This window comes from Gasterosteus aculeatus, chromosome 6, assembly GCF_964276395.1.
Source record: "Gasterosteus aculeatus chromosome 6, fGasAcu3.hap1.1, whole genome shotgun sequence".
Taxonomy (NCBI): domain Eukaryota; kingdom Metazoa; phylum Chordata; class Actinopteri; order Perciformes; family Gasterosteidae; genus Gasterosteus; species Gasterosteus aculeatus.
Genome location: NC_135693.1, coordinates 4,518,802 through 4,533,814, shown reverse-complemented (window position 1 = coordinate 4,533,814; position 15,013 = coordinate 4,518,802). Strand labels below are relative to the sequence as shown.

At 43.6% G+C, this 15,013-nt stretch overlaps 3 protein-coding genes across 4 annotated transcripts; 1 reads left to right on the top strand and 2 right to left on the bottom strand.

The window, feature by feature from the left end:
* Positions 1 to 315: 315 nt before the first annotated feature.
* On the bottom strand, positions 316 to 3,742 carry cacul1 (CDK2 associated cullin domain 1). Its single transcript, XM_040177785.2, has 8 exons — positions 3,128 to 3,742; positions 2,866 to 2,992; positions 2,667 to 2,769; positions 2,488 to 2,583; positions 2,265 to 2,367; positions 1,982 to 2,071; positions 1,700 to 1,838; positions 316 to 1,597 (listed from the first exon to the last, which is right to left on the bottom strand). The coding sequence occupies exons 1-8, from the start codon at positions 3,474 to 3,476 to the stop codon at positions 1,558 to 1,560; spliced, it is 1,047 nt and encodes a 348-aa protein (XP_040033719.2). The 5' UTR covers positions 3,477 to 3,742; the 3' UTR covers positions 316 to 1,557.
* Positions 3,743 to 4,067: 325 nt separating this feature from the next.
* sirt1 (sirtuin 1) lies at positions 4,068 to 10,091 on the bottom strand. 2 transcript variants are annotated; one of them, XM_040177770.2, is made up of 9 exons: positions 9,522 to 10,091; positions 8,984 to 9,106; positions 8,632 to 8,867; positions 8,347 to 8,499; positions 7,646 to 7,793; positions 7,474 to 7,553; positions 6,509 to 6,692; positions 5,860 to 6,387; positions 4,068 to 5,683 (listed from the first exon to the last, which is right to left on the bottom strand). In XM_040177770.2, the coding sequence occupies exons 1-9, from the start codon at positions 9,838 to 9,840 to the stop codon at positions 5,661 to 5,663; spliced, it is 1,794 nt and encodes a 597-aa protein (XP_040033704.1). In that variant the 5' UTR covers positions 9,841 to 10,091; the 3' UTR covers positions 4,068 to 5,660. The 2 variants fall into 2 exon arrangements, with proteins under 2 accessions (XP_040033704.1, XP_040033703.1); XM_040177769.2 differs by having other exon boundaries at positions 4,068 to 5,584.
* Positions 10,092 to 10,330: 239 nt separating this feature from the next.
* dnajc12 (DnaJ (Hsp40) homolog, subfamily C, member 12) lies at positions 10,331 to 13,134 on the top strand. Its single transcript, XM_040177796.2, has 5 exons — positions 10,331 to 10,642; positions 11,216 to 11,294; positions 11,521 to 11,660; positions 11,901 to 12,042; positions 12,910 to 13,134. The coding sequence occupies exons 1-5, from the start codon at positions 10,565 to 10,567 to the stop codon at positions 12,990 to 12,992; spliced, it is 522 nt and encodes a 173-aa protein (XP_040033730.2). The 5' UTR covers positions 10,331 to 10,564; the 3' UTR covers positions 12,993 to 13,134.
* The last annotated feature ends 1,879 nt before the right edge of the window (positions 13,135 to 15,013 follow it).

The following is a 15,013-nucleotide window of genomic DNA, read 5'->3' as shown; positions in this document are numbered from 1 at the left end:
CACGTTGAGCCGGTCAGAGACCAACGCACCAGAGTAAAAGAAACCGTTTTAAAGCACTAATGTTGCGTAAAAAAAAAGTTTATTCACAGTTCTTTAGTTGTTTCAATATGGGTATTTGTTGCAGCATGTTTAGATAGAAAGTGAACAAATAACATAGTACTACCAGAACAACAACGTTTGACATCGGCAACAATTCAGACTTGCTTCTAATTTTTATCGTAATGTATTCTTACTCAGGAGAACAAGATTTGTTAAAACCCCAGGTTTAAAATATTAAACACCGAAAAACAAAAAAACACCTCCGCATACCGATGATTAAGGAAATTATTTTATTGAAAAGACAATGAAAACCCAGACGGAAACCAAAGTAAGCCTTGTGTAGCATCTATTTACACTTAAAACAGTGTAAGACCGTGTATCAAATATTTCTGTTCCAGTGAATCATTTAACAAAAGTTAGTTCACACTGACCACTGTGAAAAGACCAAAAGCAATCTACATCAGGAACAGGCTGCAAGGCGTTAGCAGCATGTAGCGCCCCAGCACGCCAGACGTGGCCCAAACAATATTTGCATATCATCAGTTCTGTAAACTCCATGAATCCAAGCATCAACTTTGATATATTTACAGTTTAGGGACGACTTAGGCAAGTTGTCAAACACACCTGAAGAAAGATTTAGAAATTGTCAAACGCCGCTCTGCGGAGTTTAACGTCCTATGAGGCAATCCCTGCCAATCACACATGCAAGGCTCAAACAGACACGGGAAATCAAAAGTTAGAATCTCATTCAAGTCAAACAAACAAACCAATGCCAGCTCAAACCTCGCTAGTTAAAAAAAAAAAAAAATGAATCAAATTGCTCAGGCGGTGTGCGACATTAAGAATGTCCGCAGGAATCAAATGCATTAGATATTGAAACAAAAAACTGAAAATCCTTTTTGGCGTAACAGGAAAATACAATCCGGTTCACCAACACAATAAAGGCAACACGTAGATGAGACTTTGAGTTGAGTTCCGTCTCTTCACACTCATTTGTGTTGAGCCAAGCCAGTGGGTGCAGACACAGAGGGTGAAACTGAGGGGGTTTGTAGGTTAATCACTTGTACATTGTTATTAGCAGCAATAGAAAGTCTTGAAAAGCCCAGTATATCAAAAAAGACACTTCCATGTTAAAGGTTTGGAATGAAATACCTATCAGCTTATCCATGGACATACGATCAGAAGGCACCACGAAGGCACTCTTCAAATGAGGAGAACGTGGAGACACTATCTCAGCACGCACAAATACTGCAGCTGGATGCATCAGAATCTCAGAGGAAGGCATCACCACGGAAGTCTGTGTGCTTCCCTTTTCAGTGCCATAATCGACCTTCTGCTGTACAACTCAACATTGTGTTCTCTTTTTTTTTTGTTCACAGTGTTTTGCAACAACATGCGGGTCAGGAGATGTAAGCGACGCATCGTCGACATGGTGGCTGGTCCAGTGAGCCTCCAGAGCCCTTGTGATAAAAAAATGTAGGAGGCACAGTGAGCGATCTGTGGACGGCCGCTCCGCTCTCAGGGGTCGTCGCTCGCTCTTTTACGAGACTGGTCCCCTCTGGAAGACAAAAGCAGCATCACGTCAACTCGATTGGAAGGGAAGCGGGTGATGAGAACCGGAGTTTGTATTCAACTGAGACCGACGCCTCGGAGAACACACCGCGGAAATCCGTTCATGGAGAGCTCCAGCTGTAACTTCTGGTCGTGAGCAGCGTAGTCAGGCAGCAGGGACTCCACAGTGGGAGGGTTTATTTGGGGAATAAAGCCAGAGAAGAGAGCCGGGGCCCGCTGGGCCCAGTCTGAAAGAGGGAAACCAAATGAAGCAGTGGGACGTGTGCAGCTTATTCTGAAGGACAGTTTTCTTTACTCTAGAAAGACCACATTGGCTTGATGACATTAAACACGGGCAGTGTGGCCCTCAGTGACGATGGGCGTAGCTCACCCGGTCGCAGGCTGTGGAGGCCTTTGACCACACTGGCCATTGTGGATGGCTGCACTTGGAACGGCATGGAATGCGCCTTGAGGAGGAGAGCTGAACGCGAAAAAGGAGGAAGGAATGAATTAAGTCTTCAGTAAATCCTGTACTATTCAGCATCAGAGACAACAGCCCCACGGGCCGAGACCAACATCTGCCCTGATGTAAATAACGTTAACAAAAGGATTCGTTTAAATGCTGAGGAGCAGTTTACTGTCATGAAAGCCTTCAGATGAAACAAATCACTCACGCATAAGTGTGTCCACGTGTATTTCTGCTACATGATTGGCAAACAGCTTCATCAGATCCTCTCTCAGGTCTCTGTTCAGCTTGGACTCAATGTAGAACTTGTTCTAAAAACACATTGAATGTGGGGAAAGACTTAAGAGGAGCAACGCCGTACAATACAATACATTGTGACTTAAAAGTTGGAGGGCAATGCCGTCTTTTAAAAACAGAAAAACGATGCCTACCAAGTACATGAATACAGGAACTATACATTGAAGAGAGGCAGTGTATTGCGTCAGCACAACATTAAAGTTCTCAATGAAGTCCTCGGGTGGGCTGACCTGGAAAACACCAACAAACGCTTCGTTAATATCTTCTATCCAGTTTCTCTGTAATAAGGAACCTTGCATCTGGATGTTCTTACTTGTAGACGAGTAGAAACCTGCTGCAGATGATTTGTTATCTTCGTGGTCAAATCGTTGTAGAGCAGCTCAGAATGCTGCTGACAAACACACTTGTAGACGTAACTGGGAAACAAATGAGGAGAAACCGATTCAGTTCGAGTTGAGCTGATCGGAGCAGTGAGGGTCGGCGGAGGCCACGGAAAGGCGGCCCGGTCTCACCTGTATATCTGCGAGTAGGAAACGGAGATGTGGTCCGTGGGATTCTGAATCAACAGACGGTCGATCGCCTTCTCCAGGTTCGGCCAGTGGTTCTTGCGGTAGTCCTCCACGGCCATTGCATTGAGAACTGGGTGAAAGGAGGAGAGCTGGTCAAGTTTTGCAAAGTATCTATTAGATCAGCGCAAAGGGTTCCGGTTAAAGGCTCCGGCGGGCCCGACCGCCCGGTGCCCGGTGGCCGCGGGCCCCGCGCGTCGCTACTTACGGAACTTGGAGGTGGAATCGAGGCTGAATTTCCCCTGCGCGGCGGCGGCGGGCGGAACCGTGGAGTCAGTCTCGCTGACTTCGCTGCTCTCACTACCCGAATCCGAGTCCATGAACTTTGACCCGGTGCTGCCGGGCAACCGTTTCCGTCGTCGGGTGGCGGGTTCACCACCGGGCACCGGCGGACCGGTCACATCGGAGAGCTGGCTCCTCGGATACGTGCGGGCTTTAGTAGTACTACTACTACTACTAGTAGTACTGCTGCTGCTACCGCCTCGGCTGCTGCTCGCACAGTAGTTGTGGTTATGGTCGTCTTTTCTCTCCAGACTATCATCTTCCATGGCCTCCATCCTCACAACCGGTCGCGTGCGCTGGAACTTGGCACCACTACATTAACGTTTAAGATGACAGCCGGGGATTAAGAGGGGAAACTGTCAGGCGTCTTTGGCGGTGCCCATCTCGGTTTAGCTGTGGACTGATTTTTCACGACACGTCGTAAGAGCGAACAGCTGAAGGGGGAAGCGGCCGGGAAATGTAGTTCCACAGACTTCCAGCCACACGGAGTCCTCAGGCCGCGCGCGTGGTGGCGTCAGTCGACTGCACCGCGCGCGGTGGCTCCGTGAGAGTAATACACGTGACTAGCCAGATATTACCGGGGGAAATATATGCCATTAACACACTGCGCATGCGCGACATTTAACAAAAGTCCGTGTTTACAACTGTGAATATTGCTGTCGTGGACACTTTCCGTGAAATATAACGTTAGAACGTTGAACATGAATCCTCTTGGCCTTTGACTACGCGCGCTGCTGGAGAGCCATAGAGTGAAAGGGTGAACTGGTCGCTAGGTGGCGCACTTCTCACCCTGCGCCTTCCCTTTGATGATGTTCATTTAAACAATTGCTTTAAGTCAGTTGTGCACAAAATAACAGAAAGAGTTGTTTTTTTTTCATTCTCTTTTTTTACTGAGAACCCAAGAATAGATAACCACTGTAACAATGTAAAAACATGAAAAATCCCATTTCCTTATATCGTAAACAAAACATCACCATGTATATGGTATGTTATTTAAGTTGGTGCAGATATCCCAAACATTGGTTCAAATACGTCCATCTACCAACACGTAATCTTCACAGGCAGTAGGCCCCTCTGGGTAATGGATGGTTTAACTTTATAACCTATGAAAAGTTCAATAAAACCTTTATGTGAAGGGGAAAATAGTGCTATTTTTCAATGTGAACGCATTGAATAAATTCTTGTGGTTGATAATACAACTTACAGATACACAGATATGAACTAGACTCTTTAGTAGGTCTCGCATCAGAGTATAAAAATAAGAGGTGTGACCATAAAAAGTAGCTGCCACATGTGAGAAGGAACACCGTTCCTGTCGTTGTATATTTCTTAAATATACACAGCTTATGACAATGTAGGAACATGTTAAAGCGTTCTTTGGTCTAAAATAAAGAAGTACTGTTCTTCATTCTAGCACTTACCCTTAAGGTGCCGTGCTGAACTTTTATATTGCAACTTAAATAATGTGTTCAAGTAAACGCTCTGAAGATCATGTATGTGTCTGAAACTCATAGTATCCCCTATTTAACAGGCAGAAGGCTCACATATTTACACATTTTTCAACTGGAAGAAGAAGAAGCAAGTGTAATACACGTAATTAGACCACAGCTGAAGACATTTGACATTTTAAAGGCTTTGCCGGTAATGACAAGTTAGAAATCAAAGCTACGTCTAGTGTTGCTAGATCAGCATGCTGCTGTGATGTCTCGGAAGCATTTCTCAAACAGTGAAAGAAGTTGAGATGAGCAAAAAAATAAATCTTAAAAAGACTTTCTATTAAGCAAGTAGTATACAGTATGACGTTTCAGACACAATGCTTTTGACCAAACTGGGCACAGAAGAAAAACTTGCCGTTGTCACCAAAGTTGTCAAGCAATTTCCACTTTATGAAAAATAATAGATGAGTCAAAAATATACGAAACCTATACAGTACCAGTCAAAAGGTTTGGACACAAACTTCAAGTGTGTCCAAACCTTTGAATGCTACTGTATAGATATACAGACACTCACATATGTATGTGTGTAAATATATATATATTTACACACACAGACATATAAAAAGATTAGTGCTTTGTCGACCGGATACTTTACATTTAAAGGTGTGTGGTGCTTTGTGTCTTTTCAGGCGTACTGTCCTTCTGCACGCTTGACGCGCCCTCGTTGGCTAAAGCGTGCGGTAATGTTTCTCTGAGGCACGTCTCTCCATCGGCTGCCAGCGAGTCGCCGTCTTCCGGCTCGCTTTCTTCCTCCACCCCCTCTGCGCTGCAGTCGGACTCCTCGCTGTCACTGGCACAGGAGCTCGACGTCTCGTCCTCAGAGTCGGAGTAGACCTCCGCCCCGTGGAAGATATAGTGATACGGCGCTTGAAACAGGTACTGGCCTGCTGTGGGACACAACACAAACTAATTACGGAGCCGGAAAACAACATTTGGAGAAGATTAAACAGAATTTACAATTATTTAGATTGACATGTATTTTCCAGCTGCATGAAGGGAAAAAAAGGGGGGGGGGGGAAGCTCCAATTAATGGGGTGAATGGTTGGAGACCGTTTTGGCCACTACTGTCTCACTTCAAACACATCAAAATATACTTTACTATATATAAATCAATTTACTATAGTAAAGATTGCCGTTTGCTCTAACACATTCTAAAGCTTACTCTCAAGGCGTTTGCTGATTGGACTTCTGTTTATTCGACTCATCCAGCATCGTCTACGAAATTCGAGGTTGGAGCTTTGGCTCTTTGCTTCAGCGACCTCCTCTTTCGGCACGTCTCCGGTTGGTAACTGTGACGGTTCAGCCGTCTCTTCACTGGGACACTGAGCATGTGGACACGGCTCCGGAGGTGGCACGTCGCTACCAGCAGCGTCCGAGACATTCAGACTCTCCGCCTCCTCTGAAGGCGTCGTTACGGAGTCTGTGCTGTGCTGCCTCGCCTCCTCCTGAGCCGAATCGGCGGCAGCGGGCGAGGCCTCGCTGGGGGGCTGTTCCGGTAGCCGAGGGGGTTTCTCAGTGGTCTCAGTGAGTCTTACAGTATTGTAGCAGAGCTGCTCAAAGTCTCCGCCCAGCCGGTGACAGAGCTCGTTGACTATGACATCGCAGTCGCCAAGGAGCTCCACGTCAAAGTTGAGGTGCGGCAGCTGCTCCCTATTGATCAGGACCTGAGGCACTTCATGGGGAATGGAGTCTGAACAGGAGGAAGACGGAAGCGGTTATGTATCGCGGGTTTGGGTTGAATGCAAGCACAATAGAAAACTATTGGTTATATGGAGTGAATCTAACAGAAACAATCCATCTGACCAACATACTTGGGATGAGAGCAACTGGTCGGACTTTGAGTGAAGAGCCGATGACAATCAAGAGGTCCACCTCATCTTTATCCTGTTTCATGGCTCTGTGGAACATTTCTGGAAGATTCTCTCCGAAGAAGACAATGTCAGGTTTCATGATGGCCATGGGAATATCTGGACAGCGTGGACAGTGAGGGACAACCTACAGAAGGTTGAAGATTTCAAGTTATTAGCATTAGAACTTTGTCATAGGCAAGCATCAACTTAACCTTTCAATAGTAATACGATACCTTTAGATATGAGACGACACCCAGTACCGATCCAATACCGGTGTTTAATTAATGAGCTATACATGTCTCAATGTGTGGAAGGCTAAAACAACACAAACAATCTGATGGGCAGTTCCACCCCGACATGTGCACGCATATATATCCACGTACGCGCTCGCACCACCCGAAACGACAACCGTCAGACACGCCCCCGCAGGGTTGTACACCAACGGGGAAACACAGATATAAATATAGATTCAGAATGTGTTGTAGTTATGGGAGTAATAAAGCACTAAGCACACTGCTGATGTGAATCCCAAAGCGGTTTTTGAGATACCTAATGAGCACCAATTTTCTATCCCTGCCCATTAAAAGTTGAGTAAAATACTAAAGACCCTTATGACTGCTCATAACATGAGTCATTTCTACCTTCCAACAAATAATACCACACAACGCAGCAAATAATGATAGTTGTATCTTACATTAGCCGGTACCGATCCTGCTTCGGCTGTAGTTCTGACAAAGTGTACAGGATCTCTGACACTGCAAATGTACTCAGAGCAGCAAGTCTACTACTAGTGGAAGATGCTTTGCTCATGTTCGGACTATGAAATAATGGAGTTTCATAGGTTTGGCTTAATACTAAGTCTGTCCAATAGTGTCCAGCAGTGCATGTGAATATCTTATCGTGGAACGTTTGCATTGAATAAATACCTGGTTAAAGATGTCTTCTCTTATGGCTTCACAGCCCATTCTATGTTTACAGACAAGACAGGAAGCAGTTGCAAACGACCCTGAAATACAAATAAATAACAACGTAAAACACCCATGGACAAAATGATATTGGAAAAAAAAGAAAGATCCATCGCTCAGCTGTATCACTCACCATGACACTGAATTATCCGCTTAACTCCAGACACCTGTTCTAATGTGTCAATGTTTTGTGTGTAATTGCGTAGCAGCTTGCCCTGCTTATCCAGCAAAGATATGAATTTGTGACAGGGTGAAGGCTGGAACTGGCCCGGGTAGATCTCCTGTAACAAAGAGGACGCATTCAACCACGGCACGCTATGAGCGGGAGGATCATCCCTGGACATGCATAATCTGCACCCTTCATCTGGAAAAATGTAAACTTCTTTCTAATCTTTGTCATCATCTCAAATGTTTGAAAAGTTCAACCTCGTGACTCCAGATGAATGAAGCCTCCATGTGTGTTTGCAGAGAATGTTTCTTACAATATTACCCAAATACCTTTTCCGAGCACAACAGTCATGGGTTCTAGAGTAGGCCTTCTGTATGCATCACCTCAGGGGCAAACAATTTATCATATGGATACTGTGTGAAATGCAAAAATGGAAAAGATATGATGCGCATTTTAGTGTATATTTCTTCTTGTTCGTCTTCACCTGTGACCAAAACCATGCAACATAGGCGGGCAAATCCAAAGCTATACGTGAGCATGTTTAGTTTTTCATACCTCATTTCAACAAAGTATAGAATCCTGTTACATCATACATCTGGGGCTTGGAGGGCAATTAAATCAGTCATTTTTATCCAATTTTTTGTGACGTGGATCAGTAAACGAACCTTAGCAAACTTGAAAAAGGGTCTTGGGTCCCGTCTGAAATATTCAATGTCAAACATAGCTTGAGGGTCTGGAAGATCTGGAAAATCTACAGCAAGCCGTGCATAAATTCCATCTCTGGAGCGGAAATCGGGTATTCCACATGAAACGGACACCTAAAAAAAAAAAATTAGAAATTCACAAACAAGATCACAAGTCTGTATCAAACATACAGACTTAATATCATTGGTTTTATGCATTTACTCAAACACATAGTAATTCAAACAGTAGCACTGTTAAATACACACCCCAGCACCAGTCAGCACAAGGATCCTTTTACTTTCATGCAGTAGCCTGACCACATCTTCTAAGGTGTTGATATCTTTCCGCTTCTTTCTTTTTGGAGGTTCTGAGATGTTGATGATAATCTGCCACAATGTCATGTCGTCTAAATCGGGCGGGAGTACAGTCTCGGGCAGCAGATCCCTCAGAATGGTCCTTGGGTCCGTGTCTCTGATCTGCGGCTGGATGTAACCGTAGGAGCCTGGCGGAGAACACAGTGACAACAGGTCTGCTAGACGGCTGAGGCCACTGCAATGGAGTCAGAAGATGCTGAGGACTGTCCTCGTCATACTGGAGACGTCAGATCGAATCTGTTACCTATTTGCGGTTGAGGAGTCCAGTCGCTGGAGCTCGCATGCGAGGAGCGGTCGTCGTCCTCGTTGATGTGGTCCGGCGTGCCAGCGGGTCCGCTGGAGGACAACTCGTCCTGTCCGAGGACATCTGAGCGCAGAGAGGTTTGGTTAAAGGAATGTATAAAGCTAGCGGGTACGTGCGCAATGCTCGTTCACAGGCGATACAACGTAACATCGTTACGGGACAGAGATGCCTAAAACACGCTAAAGTGTCTCCCAAAGTTTAGTGCCGTGAAGGGACTTCAAACGTTCTCACTGTCATTTTCAGCGTGGACAAACTAGGAAAAAAGTTTCAGCCTTGAGAAGTAGCTAAAGTTAACCGGCACGTCTCCTAAGTTGGACACACGTATTCAACTGTGTTTTAACTGACGTTAAGTTAGTTGGCAATTAACGTTTCAAACTTCAAACCGTTTTAACTGTTACTTGCTAAAAAAAACAAGCTTTTCCCACTACGGTTCGCGTAAAAACTTGTAGCTTAGTTAGACGTCCGTCTCTTGACATACCAGCGCTGTCCTCGCGTTTCGCGACTGGAATGAGCGGCTCGAAGTCCAGCAGTCCCAGTCCATTGTTGTCTCCGCCTGGCGCTGCCGGGGCCTGCTCCACCGCCATCGCCGGCTTTGCTTCCTTCTCCGCTGTTTGCGTACAATTAATCGCCGCTTCCCGGCTCTCTTTGGCCACGGAAAAACACGGCGGGCGGTCTTCGTGAGCGACTTTGAATCCGTTGTTCGTTATCGGACAGATTTTCGACCTTTTTGCAGCAGGTTCTTCCATATCGGATCCGCCTGAAAAGGCCATTCCGAGACTAGTCTCGCCGTCCGCCATCTTCAACCCGCAGAGCCGCCGAGCAGATCCTTCCTCTCGGACAGCTGTCTCATTGCTCAGCGCACGTGACTTATTCTCCACCAGTAGACACGGGCGGAACGTCCCCCTTTACGTCAATGACGTAAAACCATAACAAAATATCGCTGCCTTCAGGCTCTGTCCGAATAATTGCTATCGAATCAAAGTACTCACGAGACGGGAATAAAACGCAAACGTCAGACATAGCGGGAGCAGCATATATGAGCTATGTCGATAAATGTGTTTGTGCGGCATTAGCATATTGCATCTTTGATAATAAACTAAATGCCTCCTGTAGACTTTTCTATTTAATTTGGCCACATACTTGACACCGCATGATATGGAGCCCAGTCATTACAGATATGATTAGGTTATTGGTAGTAAGTATTTTGTCTCCTAATTTTGAGGACTACTTTTGCATTAATTCTATGTCCAATGAACCGTCAACACTTCGAGCTGTCGTTTCGACACCTGAATGCATCACACGTCATACAGCGAAAACGGATCGTTGAATTTTCGCCGCAACTCAGAACAGATCCTCGACCATTTTTATTTGTCAGTTGGACATTAAATACTGAACGCTAACTGGTAAAACAATTAAAATTAATTGAAGCCGATCCAAACGCCTTGAAGCCAACATATGTTAACCAGGACTGCAAACATTCAAGCTGCTCCGTGACAACAGACCATTAACGTTATAAGTGTTATGGAGACTATTCTCAACTGCAGACCAGAGGACTGGGATGATTACTACTTGTTATTAGGATGTGATGAATTGTCGACGGTAAGTTATTGCTTGTGTGTTTGAGGATCAGCCTATTTGTATATGTGCATCAACAAACCAAGACATCAAGATACTGACTGAAGAATTCAGAAGTTAAAGATAACGTAGAATGCTGGATGCAGGTAAAATATCAGCTGCCTCTAAACTTAAATCTGATTGAATTGCGCATGTAGATGTTCGTCTGATCCTGCAGCTCCAGCAGTACAATATGTCAGAGGAACTAGTGCGTCATAGAGATTCTTTGTCGGGTGGGTCTCAGTGTTTTTCCTTATTAACGTTAATTCATTTAGTCAACATGGGAACATGAAGGAAACATACGATTCACCGAGTGTTATAGAGGTTATGTTGATAATGTCCATAGACAGTTTCCTAGCAGCAGTAAGTGTTTGAGTTACGAGTACAAGGATCGGCATAGATCAATACGTTTTACAAGGAACCCCCCCTTAAAAATACAATATTCATTTCACGTTGTTTTATCAGTGGGTTGCCCTTGATAACCAAATAAGTGACTTATTACCGAATTACAAATATTTATATTAGCAAAAGCTAATTTTTTGTGTAATTTCCTTGCAGCATGAACAGATTCTGACTGAATACAAGATCCGAGCCTTGGCTTGTCATCCAGACAAACACCTGAACCATCCAAGAGCAGGTAGATCAGTCAATCCTTGCTTTTACACCGCAGAGTCTCAGATACACATAATCATTTTTAATGATTACTTATTCCACAAACACGTAATGCCTCTTTCGGATGTCTTGACTTCAAAGCAAATTATGTTAATGTGGAGCTGCAACTGCATAGAAACCAGGATCCTTTCTCTAATATGGTAGGCATAATAAACCACCTTAGACCCTGATATTTTCTTTCTTTCTGGCAGTGGCAGATTTCCAAAAGCTGCAGGAAGCCAAAGAGGTTTTATGCAATGAAACCAAAAGAAAAAACTATGACCTTTGGAGAAGAAGTGGAGTAACTGTGTCTTTTCATGACTGGCAACCCTTGAATGACACTGTTAAAACTGTATGTAATGTTTTAACTTGAAAATACAAACACAGTCAACAAAAACACACACACAAGCATGTGTGTGCATATATGTGTATGTGTGTGTCCTCATTTAATTCAATGAGAAAGTGTGTCCAAAGTTTTGACTGTTTCAGTGTATACAGTGTGTGTGCGTGCGTGCGTCTGCGTGCGTATACAAGTAGTGTAAAGTGTTTAATTTAGAAAAGCGTGGTGATTTATATGGCCATTTGTTTTCAGTCAATGCACTGGGCTTTGAAAAATAAGAAGGAACCAATGTTGGAGGCTTCCAATGCTGGGAGTGTCCCTTTGCAAGCGGAGGACCTTCATTCTGACCAAGAAGCTCAGAGGATCTCCTCATGTGATGCTATTCCTTCTACAAGTAAGTGAATTTTTGAATATTCTCAAAGGAAGGAAAAGTATCAATTTGCTACTAAAGTGCAAACATTTACGAGTGTGGAAGAGACAATACGCATATTAAATTCCTGGTTTTCACTTTTTTGCGGCAGATATTAAACATGCTGGTACCTCTTCCATTCACAGCTACGGTATTTTTACCCTGAAGTTATGGCCTAAAATAAGCCTGGAAAACATTTTTGGATAGAGGGAGAACGTATGCTGCTTAAGTTTCCCTCTGCTGTGAGATTTAGGCCATTGAATTTAATAAATAAATGAAAATGGGGCGCTACGTTCAAACCAACCTTTTTTACAAAGTATGTGTGCGTTTTCGGAAGAAGTTTAAACCGACCCTGTGGTTTTGATTTTATATCAGAGTTTTCAGCTCCAGGGGGCCAGAAGTGTATCTGCTCCTTTTTCAAATTAAACTGGGTTGGCCTTGGCAACTAAATAAAGACCCACGGCGATGCAAGTGTATGTAGCAGGAAGCCCGAAGCAGAACCCGAATGCAAAAAGGACAATTTTAAAATGCTGCATTTCCATAGTAACTCTTTACCAGACAGCATACTATCTCTGCCTTCCTTCTATAACCACCCCCCTTGACATAAGATGATCAACACCAAAACGATAATTTGCATGCATCAAAATGTGCAAAGTTGGAAAATACCTTTCATAACCTCAGTGACAAGCAGGATCATGTTTTTCACCAGTATATTGCCATTGTTAATTTATTCTTAATGCAATAAAACTATTATCATCTATTATTATCATCAACTATTATTCATTCCATTCAGTAATGTATGTATTCTTCTTACAGTATTAAACCCAACTAAATGTCTTTTGTCCTCATTAGGTGATTACTGCCATCAACGTTTCCGTTGGGCTGCTGACTCCCCATCTAGTCTGCTGCAGAAGTTTAGAAATTACGAAATATAAACACATGTGTTTAATAAGTGAAATACTTTTGTAACTTTCTTGTGTCTTAGTCAGTTGGGGCCCTAATTGTTGTGTATGATCTGTAAATCATTCAACTGTTGGTTTTCGTGAGCTAAACAATAAATGTGTCTGTTGTATCAGATTCTTTGTCAAGCAAAAATGTAAATGATGTGAATAATGTATTTTGTCAATCGTTTTGCTAATTTGATCAATATGTTCACTAACACACACAATGCAGATAACTCATCTGGGATTATACTGGAGCCCCTTAAGTCTGTCATGTGTATTTCTGTGATGCTGTTAAGTCCATTGGGAACATAAAACTGAAGCATCCGAATTCCATTGATTTGTATTATTATGCAAGACTATGTTTTGTGAGATGTCGATCAAAATGCCAATCCAAACTATCTAATGGTACTAAATGTTGACGATTACATGGGAACCTTAAAAAGATTGTTAAATCGTTACTTTTATCATTGTCATCCATATCTTGAAATATTAACTGGCGTGGAAGGTCCATTCGACGGGGGGGACACAATCATTCCAAACAGATGTGAATGCGTCCATGTACACGTCAATGCATAAAAAGTGAGATAGTGTTACGACAACTTTAGGCCCATTACGAGGCCTCTTGGGTGAATAAACGTGTTTGTTGAGCTCGTGATTGTGTTGCATGCACCAGATCTGCCAAAGGTGCGCTGAAGCTCCAGTCTTGGCAGTCGGATGACGTGGCTGAAGGTTGCGGACGATACGCAGGCGGGAGTTTTTTTATCCACCGTTTGATCCATCGCTTTCCCCCGTGACTGGAGGATGCGGGTCATGTGACTCAAGTCAGCCCATCAAATTTGCGTGCGATGTGCGGTGGTGAAGCGCTTACGCCAAATGCGAACGAGAGCATCCCTAAAATTGCCTCTGTCATACAACCAGGAAGAAGGTGGGATAGCCCTACAAAGCTAACATCCCCAATCTCGCTGTATTCCTACTCCGAAAAAGAATGGGGTCTTCCAGGTGGAAGGTAGCAGCTGCGGCTTTTCTCGCTATAGTGGGCTCTTTATTATCTGTCGACGCAGATGAACACGAACACACGGTAAGACGCCGTTTGGAGAGAGGCCGATTGAAAAGGGGGAGCCTCGAAAGTAATGGACGTTTGTGTGTGTGTGTGTGTGTGTGTGTGTGTGTGTGTGTGTGTAGCATGCTTATTTTATTTTATTATTTTATTTTAAAATCATTAAACAATCTCAGGTATCCCCTGGAGTGCCTTCACGTACCTCCAGGGGTACACGTCCCTCAGTTTGAGAACCACTGCTCCAATGCACGTGTTTGGTGACAATGTGACCCCCTTGTAGTATCGCCTCACCTGAGACATCACAGTCACTTGAGAACTCTGCAATTTTCACCCAACTTGTCACAATTGAAAATGGATTTCTCTGTTACTTCCCCCAGAGCCTGTCTGACGGTGACATGAGCAAGTTCAGTCTCATCCATCAACCGTGAGTAAAACCTTCACTCCACTGTCATCACACACCTCAACCAAACACCTCCCCGTCTTCTTGGCTCACCTCCCTCCCCTCGTTGTTCTGTCACCTGCATTTTACTTGTTGTCAAGGGAGTAAAACATAGCAGGCTCTTCATATCCCATTGGATACTTCAATTATTTCAGTTATTTTAATTGTTTTAATGTACTGGAGTTAAGGGATATAGTATAATATATAAAAACCTACACACGTGTGTCTATTGAACCGAAAAATAGTTGTGTAAAATAAAAAAAGAATATTTGAAGGAGTTTTAATTAAATAACATTTAAATTTGACCCAAACATTGTGAATGAAAAGTTATAATTGTGGGAATAAGATAGTGTTGTTTTTCAAAAATAAAATCCCCTTGTATTTCCCAGTTTACTGTGTACAGTAATCCCTCGTTTATCGCGGGGGTTACGTTCCGAAAATGACCCGCGATAAGTGAAATCCGCGAAATAGAAACCTTTTTTTTTTTTTACAATTAGCAACTATTACATGTATACA